This window comes from Gallus gallus, chromosome 1 (assembly GCF_016699485.2).
Source record: "Gallus gallus isolate bGalGal1 chromosome 1, bGalGal1.mat.broiler.GRCg7b, whole genome shotgun sequence".
NCBI lineage: Eukaryota > Metazoa > Chordata > Aves > Galliformes > Phasianidae > Gallus > Gallus gallus.
Window position 1 is genome coordinate 79,084,898 of NC_052532.1, and position 11,316 is coordinate 79,096,213.

The 11,316-nt window shown below is 36.3% G+C and overlaps 1 protein-coding gene across 7 annotated transcripts in view; it reads left to right on the forward strand.

Annotated features, from left to right (window-relative positions):
* SPAG17 (sperm associated antigen 17) overlaps positions 1-11,316 on the forward strand; it is a 91,844-nt gene that overhangs the window by 23,652 nt on the left and 56,876 nt on the right. For 6 of the 7 annotated variants that reach the window (XR_005862869.2, XM_040707107.2, XM_040707087.2 and 3 more), the window contains exons 6-13: positions 1,627-1,821; positions 4,667-4,848; positions 7,729-7,887; positions 8,289-8,370; positions 8,708-8,826; positions 9,724-9,861; positions 9,944-10,054; positions 10,631-10,781. Coding sequence is in view for 6 of the 7 variants with exons in the window: in XM_040707107.2 (XP_040563041.1) it covers positions 1,627-1,821; positions 4,667-4,848; positions 7,729-7,887; positions 8,289-8,370; positions 8,708-8,826; positions 9,724-9,861; positions 9,944-10,054; positions 10,631-10,781 (1,137 nt within the window). In the remaining variant the exon portion in view is untranslated. The remainder of the gene's footprint in view (positions 1-1,626; positions 1,822-4,666; positions 4,849-7,728; positions 7,888-8,288; positions 8,371-8,707; positions 8,827-9,723; positions 9,862-9,943; positions 10,055-10,630; positions 10,782-11,316) is intronic. The other variant, XM_040707090.2, reaches the window with a different exon arrangement.

Below are 11,316 nucleotides of genomic sequence, written 5' to 3' on the forward strand. Positions count from 1 at the left end.
TCTATACAAAAGGTAATAGGATTTCATTTACTGTAAAAACATGCAGCTGGTACCAAGACCTGAAAAAAATTGACTCCAGAAATGAGATTTGTAAGATAAACCATAATATTCGTGAGAAAATCTTTGTTCTTAATACATCACACCCATGGTAGCAAATATCACTGGAACAAAAAATACTGGAGAATGTGCATACGTATCCTCGTTAGAACACAGTTATATTTAATTTGGACTACAGTACATTTTATCTATGTCTGAAAAAATGGGACCTCTCCCTCTGGAGAAGTTGCTCATTGTGGATGTGTAGCCATTGAAACAATGCAGATGTTCCTTCCTCTTTCATCAGACTTTTGTCTACATTTCTTTTGAGATCAATGGCATTCTTCAATTGTCAGTCCAGATGTTTAGAACAAATATGAATCTTAGTCAAGCTGGGAAAAGCACACAGGAATAGAACATTACCTTCCTGTTCATAACCCCTTTTTTCCTCAGATGACGTTTGTCAGTAATAATATTCTTTCGATAATGTTAAGGTTTTTCAGGGACTTGAAGAGAAGTGTTTGAATAGATGTTTATGCCTGTAAAAAGCTAAAGTGATGTAGAGAATTCATGTCATCTTATTTATTTATGTACAGAATGTACTGAACAGAATGGCTTTAATAAGTATTAATGTGCTTCTCCTAGGCCTTGTAGAAACAGTTTTATCAGAGCCATTGTTTTTTTGTTTTTTTGTTTTTTTTTAATTGTGTCTATTGTCTGGGCAGAAAACATCAGGGATATGTGTAAGATAAGAGATTTTATTCCCCCAAGTCCATACTTTGCTGCCTTAATAAAAATAAAAAAAAATAATAAAAAAAAAGGATAGACTTTTCTATTTGTATGTGTCCCATAGTCAGCAAAGAGATACAGGAGCTTCCATTATCTTTGAGTAAATAACTAAGCTGAATGAATTAAGTGACCTAATGCCTATCTGAATATCTGTATTTCTCCACGGGCCACGAATGGGATCTACTCAATAATTAATTTAGACTAAAGTCAGATTTCTAGAAGGTTTATTTGCACTTGTCTGATATGATGCATGACGTCATTTGCTTTGGTATGTTGGTATGTTGCTGTGCATATTACTATGTGCATATTACTATGGAAGCAGTAAAGCAGGCACTTAATGAAACTTCTCATCCATTCTCTAAAAGGAATTTGGATGAGTCTGGCCAACTATAAGGACTAGTGTGAGCTGGTATTACCAGATGATGAAGGTTTTGACAGGGACTCCATCTAGCAAACATGAATCTGTTGGGCAGGGAGCCAGTGATTACTCCTTCTTGCAGCTAATCCTTCAAAGTTACTACAGCTAATACCATCTCTCATCTAAGACACAGTCACTTACTCTGTGTGTGCTCCCTGGCTAGCTTTAGGTGGGATGAAACTACCAGTAGAACAAATAAGTATGTCCTAGAACTAAATAGTTTTTCTTTGAGAAAAGCAGTTGCAGAAAATGTTACTGCTACAGCTAGCATTGTGGTTAAAATAAACTTCTCCAAATAATTTTTTTACTGGTGCTATATATATAAAATTTTGTCTAGCTGTTGAATTTCATGCTCCAGTCTCTTTTTGTTTTGCCTTGAACAGATGATGAACCAGATGATGGTGCCCATTATTACTTTATAATTTTGGGTTTCCACAACCTTCAGCTACTGCCAGTGATGTCTGAGCTTGGGGTTTATGTTTCAAGTGTAATCAGGATTTCTTCTGAGAATTATGAGCCATTACAGACATACTTGGAAGCAACTAGATTTCAAGAAGAATCTTTACTTTCACCTGAAGGTAACTTGGCCATAAGAACAACATTTGTGTAGAAAGAAAACTGTTTCATATCCAAGTAAATACTATTCTCCCTATCATCCTTGTACTTCTCTCCTTCTCTGTGTCTTGTGTTTATGCATAATACTTGTGAGCAGCTGTATTTCCATGTGCAAAAATGGTATTGCCATTGGTTTGGTCACCAAACCAAAGAGTTCACCAGTGCAAAAACTTGCCTTAGCTAGACAATGAAAAGAGGGACTGATTAAACAAGCAGTGTTTGCAACCACAGTTCTGTGCAGCAGCCACTGTAGAACATTTTATCAGATGAATACCATTGTGTGTCATTATCCAGGAAGATCTGTTTCTAAGAAGACTTGGCATGTTTGGTTAATTTCAAAGGAAGCGCACAGCTGGCTAGGTTGGGACCATGGGTCAAGCTAAAGAAGAATAAGTCACAGGATAACAAGCTGCCTGAGGACAGCTGAGTAGTGCCTCTGTTGAAAAGGACTTGGGATCCTGGTGGACCACAAGCTAAATGTGAGCCATTGTTAAAGGGCAGGAATATCATTGAGTCTTTGAGACTTTTAAGATTATATTAGATAAATGTATGTCAACAGGGATTTATTTAGTTGTGACTTGAAGCAGGAGTTAAAGTACGTCCTATTTGAATGGCTTTTGAAACAGTGTAATGCATGAAGATTTATTTGTTTATTTATTTATTTATTAGGAAGATGGTAACTTGTAAATAACAGTTGTGTTAAAATGTTTCTGTTGTTCTTGATATTGATACTCATAAACCATGGATTAGGAAATATAGCTCTCATGTTCTTTTCTTTCTTATGTGTTTACATCCCCTAACAGCTTTCATTTTGTGAAGTTATGAAGTCAAACACTGTTATTACCCTTTTGATATGGTTAATTTTTTTGTTTCTCTAATCACGCTGTTAGCTTCACTACTATTATTTCCACTTCTCTTAGGGTTAGCATTCAGAACTCAGACCAGTCTTCCATCTTGACAAAATGTAACTCATTTTTCAATGTATCTGCTGGAAATGTGATGGTTCAAAATCACTGTGCAATGCATTAGTATATACTAGATGTTACTATTCCACTGTTATGTGGTTGTTACAGATTTTTGTTGTTGTTTTTCTACATTTAGAAATCATGTGTTTTATTTATCATACTGATAAATACTGTCTCATTTATATTACTGAAGACTTCAAGTTAATTCATTAATAATGAAGAAGAGAGGCAGTATTCAAGGGTAGAGCATCTAGTGATTGATCCTGACATCCCTTGGTGTTTCTTTGCAAGGGGATACCTAAGCATCATACACTTGTTTGTTTTATCGTTAAACTATAGGATAGAGTTAGTAAAACATTATTATTCCTATGTTGTAAAAATGCAATTTCTAGTTACAATATTATTATCACTCTGCTCCACTTCTGTTCAGGAACATGAATATGTCAATCTATGACTGAACAGTCTAGATAGTTGTACTGCCAAAACGTGTTCAAAGAGTATTAGGAGAACTCTGCTACTGGTGAGATACTGTGTAGAATTAGAGCTTATCTCCCATAACCACCTGAAAAAAGAAGGGAAAGGAAGGATGTTCCTTCGACTGAGGTCAGCTATTAGGAGCACAGAGCAGTTAAAATGAAGGGACCATCTAGGCCAGCATTCTGTCTCCAGAAGTAGTCATGAGCTGATGCCAATGAAGAGGAAAAGGAGAAGAATAATAATAGGAAAAGAGCACTGGAAAAGAATGAAAATAATAGGAAATGGAGAAGTGTAATAAGAAAAGTATGGATGAGACTGCTTTATGTGCACTTTATATAGTATCCATTTACTTCCAAGTCAAGGTATTTTCCTGATCCTGATGTGTCTTTTCAGTAAACCTCAATGGTTTGGTTTCATTTATATTTTTAAAGTCTTGTTCAGTCTCTCCTTGAACTCCTGAGGATTGTTATAACTACAGGATCTTTTGGCACAGAGTTCCTAGGTCTTCTCTCCAGTGTTTGGAGCCAGTTAAGGTGCATACCCATAAAATCATGATAGGACAGTTTTAAAGTTAATTGGCCATCACTTCTGTTGGCTGCTAAAGAAGAAAGGTATATCTATGAATTCTTTAAGGAAATCAGCATTTTTTGTACAGTCCACAGCCTCACAGGGTTGTTTGGGTTTAAAACCATAGGGTCACTGGGAAGGTACAAGTGTGGTATTTGGCCTTCATACCTAGGTTTTAGAAGTGCTGAGTGCCTGCTAGTCCAAATGAAAGCAAGTCAGTGCAGGTTTAATGCCTCCATTTCTCTTAAAATAAGGGTATAATGAGTATGGTTGATCTGTAACTTTGGAGTTTTGATTGACATTAAGGGAGAGAGATTTTTCTCTGTACCTGATGCGCCTTTGAAAACTAATCATTACCATGCAATAACAATAAAAACCATACAACTTCAGCATGATTATTAATAGCAAGTACCTTAATCTCCTTTTAACCTCAACTTCCACTTCAACAAAACGATGCTAGTGCGGATTGCTTATCCTATACTTGAAGAGCTGTTGCGTCTAAATTTGCACTGGCAACTTTGGAAAAACATAGCCTGGGATTTTTGTATTTCCTAAGTTTCAAACCTACATTATTGTTATTCTGGGAGTTTGTTTGGTTTTTGTTTCTTTGTTTTTCTAACTGCCATGTTTTATTCAGGCTTTTTCTTCCTGGAGTTTTTAAGCTCAAAGTGGAGTGTCAGATTTTTTCTGAGAAATGGTGAGAATGGGGTTATTGTAACAGTACTTACAGAAGATTAATGACAATTTTTGCTTTCTATAGAAGGGAGACGTATCATGATTTATTACTTTAAAATTTTAGATGTAGAAGCAGAGAAAATAAAGAAAAATGAATCTATCAAAGACCTGGAGACATTTTGGAAATACCTGGAGCCAGTTCTGAACAATGGAAAGCATGGGTCAAGGCTCCTTGATGTTGCCAGACTTCATCACCTAGTTAAGGAGAATGCCTTTCCCTCTGATTGGTCTGACAGAGAAATCCTGGTCAGTACATAATACTTTCACAATCTGTGGCAAGCTTTGAAGTTTGCAACATTTAGCATTGTTTTAGTAATGACAAGAATTTCAGTTTAGTCTTCTGTGAAACAGAACCAGAGTGCGTATTCACAAGGAGTCCTTTGAATAAGAACAGCTGACTTAGAGTTTCTTAATATTGTAGGTAACAGCAGCCAAGTTGAAAACAATATGAGGTATTAAATTTATACAGTCTTCACAATGACCCAGTTTGACTCTCATTAGAGAGTCAGGTGTCAGCATGGAATAACATAAAAATGTTTTTGTCCTCCTAACAGCAGGTCTACTTACTACTTATCAGAAAAATCACACGAGAATGAATTTAAACAAATGCAAAAGCAGTTTCTGATTATAAACTGTTGTTTTAGCACATAATGTGCCACTTCTTGTTGTCCTACCCAAAACATGGCTTTGGTTTATTACTTTTCATAACCTGCTGAGTAAGGACTATTCCTTGGCACTGGGAGGCAATTAGAAATTTTCAAACTGAGAATCTCAAATGCAGCAAGGTAAGGTGTCCAGTACTTTCCAGTCCACTATGGCAGCAGTAAAAAATATGTGCTAAAGCGAAATAAAACAACCTTCTATGATTTATCCTACTGTATTTGTGGTCTGTATTGTTACAGATAAAGGACAGACTGTATCTCCCTAACACTTATTTAAAGTACATTAAATCCTATATATAAGCAATCTGATGAGCTAGGAAGTACCCTTGATCCCAAAGGGATCAGAACTGAATTGACAAAATCCACTGTGGTTTCTAAGGCATTCACTAAAAACACCTCAGTTGTGAAAATGTGTGTAGAGTTGCTACTCTATAACATTATTCACCATTATATTTTCTTAGTCTGATCTTCACATATGAGGCCAATTTTGGGAAAGAAGTTCTTTAATCCTTCCTATTTCCCCACTCCCTTCTGAGGGTCCATAAATATCCAATGAGCAATTATCTTTACTGAAACAAAAGAAAAATTGTCTGTCACTGAAATTGTTCCAGCAGACCGTAGTTGTAATTTCACATTCTTCTCTATCGCGAAATTCAGATGAGCTCTAAAGAAGTAATTCTTTAAAGAAACAGATGTGAAATATACAAGTGATGAAATTATAGATAGAGTAAATTTGTTATGGTAGAATTCCTAGAGAGTCTTTGAGTACTATCTTGCTGCATCTCTGAAGTCCAAGAGCTATCAGAGAGTAACTCCTATGACGAATGGATAGGCATTGATGTAAAAATGATAGAGTATTAGATGCAAGAAGTTATCAACATTTCAGATATTTCATGTATTTATAATAGAAAATATTTTCAGAAATATTTTCCTTTTTTCAATAGTAACTGGTGGCTGGACTCAGAGAACTTTTTACAAGTGTGTCTGTCGTGAAATGAAGAAAATTAGAATCATAGGATAATGAAATGGTTTGGATTGATGGGGGCCTTAAAGACCATCTATTTCCAATGCCCTAATGTGATCAAGGCACTTCCCACTAAACCAGGGTTCCCAGGGCCCTACCCAACTTTCAAGGGGGAATGGTTTTAAACTGAGACAGGGGAGGTTTAGGTTAGATATTAGGAGGAAGTTTTTCACACAGAGAATGGTGACACACTGGAACAGGTTGCCCAAGGAGGTTGTGGATGCCCCATCCCTGGAGGCATTCAAGGCCAGGCTGGATGTGACTCCGGGCAGCCTGGTCTAGTGGTTTGTGACCCTGCACATAGCAGGGGGGTTGAAACTAGATAATCACTATGGTCTTTTTCAACCAGGCCATTCACTGATGATTCAACATGGCCTTGACCACTTCCAGGGATGAGGTTTCCACAACTTATCCAGGGAACCTGTTCCAGTGCCTTACCACCCTTGGAGTAAAGAATTTCCTCTTAATATCTAATCTAAATCTCCTCTATTTTAGTTTAAAAAATTACACCTTGTCCTGTCACTACACTGTCTGATGAAGTCCCTACCCTTCTTTCCTGTAGGCTGTCTTTTGGTACTGCAAGGGCCCTTTAAGGAGGGCCTTCTCTAGGCTGAACAAACCCAGCTCCCTCAACCATTCTTTGTAGTAGAGGTACTCGAGCCCTCTAATCATCTTCATGGCCCTCATTTGAACCCCTCCAACATCTCCATATCTTTCTTGTGCTGGAGGTCCCAGGTCTGGACACAGTACTGCAGGTGGAGCCTCACAAGGGGAGAGTAGAGGAGGACAATCACCTCCTTCAACCTGCTGAATTCTTATTTTGTTTAAAAGGCTGAGCATGCAAAACACTCTGGTACTTTAACTGAAAATTTCAATTAGCCCTAGTGATCTCTTGTAACATGAATGAAAGGTTTTATAAAAGAGTATTGAATTAGAAAAGCAAAGGTGTGCAAATATTAATTCTGAAAACTGTTTTCACAAACTGAACTTCTAATATTCAAGTATTATGAAAGCTACAAGTTTTCCACAACTGATGGCTGACGTGAGTGCCTGTTTTGAAGTGACATAAACAGGGCTAGTGTTAGAGAAAACAGATGCCTGATATTTCTTAAGGGTCAGTTAATATGTTTACTGTGAGTTACGGAAGTGGAGGACAGTTGTGTTTCTTCAACATGTTTCATCTTAGAAAACTTAAGATTGAGTTATGCAATTGCTTGTTTAGGATATAAAGAAGAATATGGCCATTAAAGCCACTGAAACCTGAGTGTGGCATGTCGTCTGAGAGAGGTTTTGGTATAAAAGTATTTCAAATTTAAAATTCTGGTTGAAAACTTTTAAACAGCTGCAGATCTGCTGGATAGAGAACTAATGACTCGTGGATAAATGACATGCCACATTTATATGCATGCTTCATCCTTTGTATCTGATTTTCTGTCATAGCTTGCATTCGGCACTGAACTATTTGAAAGCATTGCTTGTTTAATGTATGACTGCATAGACTGGAGAAGACAGCATTGTAACTATTTGGAAAGCACGAAGTTTATTAATGTGCCTGAATTATCAGAGAGCAAATCAACACAGCCACCTGTAGTAACCAAGGCAAGGATTTTCTTTTGCTTTATCTTGTTTATTGCAGAAAATAATGAACTATAGGATAGAATTACCTGCCTTCAACTCTGCAGTAAAAAATCAGCTTGGACCATCACTCCTTGTGTAATGATTCATAAATGAAGTTGGGATTTTTGTCTTCAGCATTTAAAATTTCAAAAATGGGAAAAATTATTGGAGAAGAAAAGACTGTTGGTGAAACAGAAAAATGAACATCTGAAGGATCATATGGATATTGTCATAAACTATCATTAGTTTAAAAGTTAGTCTAGTCAAGAGTAAGAAGCTAAAGCTAAATGAAATTATTTTTAACACTTATTTGCATCTGACAATCCTCACTTGTTTCAGTGATTCTGATTATTATTTTTTGGTCTTTATCTTTGTTCTTTTAGATACCACCAGCATCACAGGTTACATCTTCAAAGAAAAAGCAGCAAGCAGAAGAAGTTCTGACAACTGTAATTTTCTCACAAGGCATGTGTATAGGATGAAAGCACTAGTCCTTTAGCTGTTCACTCTGTCTTATCATTCATTCATCTGTCAGCAGAAATTATTTGCACAGGAAGCAAAATCTGGTTTTATGCTGTGAGAGTAGTTTTGTGGTGAATACACTGTTGTAGCCTCTGGAGGCTGCAGTGGTGATAACTAGGTTCTTTAGAAAAATCACTTTTCCTACCTCTTCCTAGTCACGTTTGGATCTAAGAGCTATACAATCATGAGCATTATCAGTCGTTTTTAGAAAAATTATCAAGAGGTTGAACTGGTCAGGAATGCAATAAATCTATCTTAATGAGTTCTCTTTTTACAACAGAGGAAGAATTTTCTTTTATGGCTACTTCTATGGATATGAGATATTACAATGACTTGCTGAATCAGATTCCTGAGGAATGCTTTTCTGTGCCCATAATGCTGAACTGCATGCTGGAACAGGTGGAAATATGTATTTTTTCTCTTCCCTTGGCTAATTTGTTCTAGACTTGGTATAATGAATTGATCAAAGATCAATAAATCAATCTCTTTCATACTAGAATAGGAGATTATGCATGGAGGCACTGACCATGGAGGTTCAATATTAAGGAATCACAACTAAAAAGTGGCTTCCTTGTCTTCCTTTCATATTGTGCTCGCTTATCCTGTAAATACAGTGCTATCCTAAAGTTTCATTTTCAAGACTACAGATCCAATATAATCAAATGAGGAAAAGGTGTCATTTTGTAAGAAAGTCAGGAATAGTTTTTTCACATCCTATGCAGCAGCATTGAACTTTTACTGCTTAACTCAGTACAAAGGTCTTATGGCAAGCTTAACAGTGCATGTGGTATGCATCTATGCTAGCACTAGGCAGGTCTGATTACTGTTGAGTTCAGGCAAAGTCTACTCATTAGCAAAACCCCACAGTATGATTTGAAAATCTTTCTTATTTTTGAAATGAAATTTCAGCACAGTAAGTTTATCCAAACATAGACTTATGCAGAAATACTCAAGATAAAGTCTAACACCTGATATGCAGACAGAATCTGTGTTCATTACAATTCTCAACATTTCAAGTTGTAAATATTTTTCTTCTCATCCTTCCGAAGGTGAATAGTAAGAGAACATATTTCTGTTTTCCGTAATTGTTGCTTGAAGCAGAAACTAACATGCAGAATTGCATTTTTATTGCTTATGCCAAAAAAAAAAAAAAAAAAAAGGTTTTCTTTCCTTACAAGATGTATGGATAAGTGTTTAGTTTATATGTAACTTCTCACAGAATCTGCTTGGTAGTTTTGATGATGTGAAGCAGCAGCAATATTTAGTGAAAACTGCCACATATATTATGTTCACTAGGTTATTGCAAGTGAAGAAAACCTTACACCACCCAGTCTGGTGGTGCCAGAAGAACGGGCAGATGGGATACATCATAAGATTGCAGATCATATAGCCTCTGTCCTTCCTTCACTTCCACTTTCTGAGAGTGAGAAAAAGGTTTGTATTGTCCTTAATTTGTTTCCTACAGTGACACATTTGTGTTATTATTTGTGTTTAATGCATCTTTCTTTTTTAACAGAATCTGTATGATTACTTTTCTCCAAAATACAGCGAAGAAACTGTAACCCCCAAGTATCCACTCTTATTTAACTACCACGATACTCTAGCTCAGCGCTTGCAGCTGCTGAAGGTATAGTGCTATCTATCATATATAAACAGTTCTAAAGTCCACAGGCAGTAAACACTCAAGGCATTAGAAAGAACTGAGTGAGTGGTGTTTTTACATAAGGGCACGCAGTATAGCCTAGATTTTTCCTGCTGGGATAGACATACTAACACAAGTCCTTCATCTGCTTAAGAAGCCATGGATTACTGATGCAGACTGAGCACACATCATAACACAGAGCATTATATCTATATCACTGTTTGCATTAATAGTAAGGTTTAGTTTTTGATGTAGATGAGTGCTGTTACAGAATTCTGTTGACCTAGTCTAGTATTTCAATTTTTTGAGTCTAGGTAGCACAGGCAAATATCTTCTAACAATTATTATTACGCTCTTTGTCATTCTCTTCTTTTTATCTCACTTTTTCTGCCCAAAATATCTGATGCCACGATTTAGTAATGCACTGTTAGTACATGACAGGCTTAAACACACACTTATGTCTTTTGCTGTAAAAAGACTTACATATTTTAACATGCTTTCCTAGGAGTCCATTGGTGTTAAAGTTTAGTTTTAACTCTAGTACTTTTGTGTTTGTTCCAGATCCAAGGCAACTTAAATCCAAAAAAGATTGAACATGAAATGATGGATAAATTGCCTCTTAAAGAACTTATCAGTTTCACCCTTCCTTCAGCTGAAAATGACACTAAACGCTTGGCCAGAGTTCATGAGCTCATGCATTACTGTACCAGTGGTGAGCTGATTTTCATTGCTGTAACTTCCTCCTTTTTCTTCTCATTGATGATCCTATTAAAAAGTGGGAATTTGAGGATGAGATTTTTCAGCTACCTGAAACCTGTGAGGAATTTCCCATTTTTTATATTCTTGATTATAACGTGGCAAGTAATACAAGTTAAGCTAACTTCAGACCTCAGTTTCCTGGCTATTGGGCAAAGCAATATGAGTATTAATCATTGCAAAACTAAGAGCTGGCAGTATTTCAGAAGTCTCTTGTTTATTTATTTATGTTCAATAACATACAAATGGTTGTTATATCTGAGGATGAAAAAAAAGCAATTGTGCAAATTACTATTTTGATGTTAGCACACAGTGCATTTTGGTAAATAATGGCATAAATCCTATGTTTATTTACCAGCATCCTTGGGGTGGAGGAGCACATGTATTTTAGGTAGAAGATTTTTATTGCCCAGTAACTGGTTTTCAAAGTATATTCTCTGTAAGCTGCTGGTGTTAATAATGAACTGGCTTTTATAACAGTCTCTTTAACA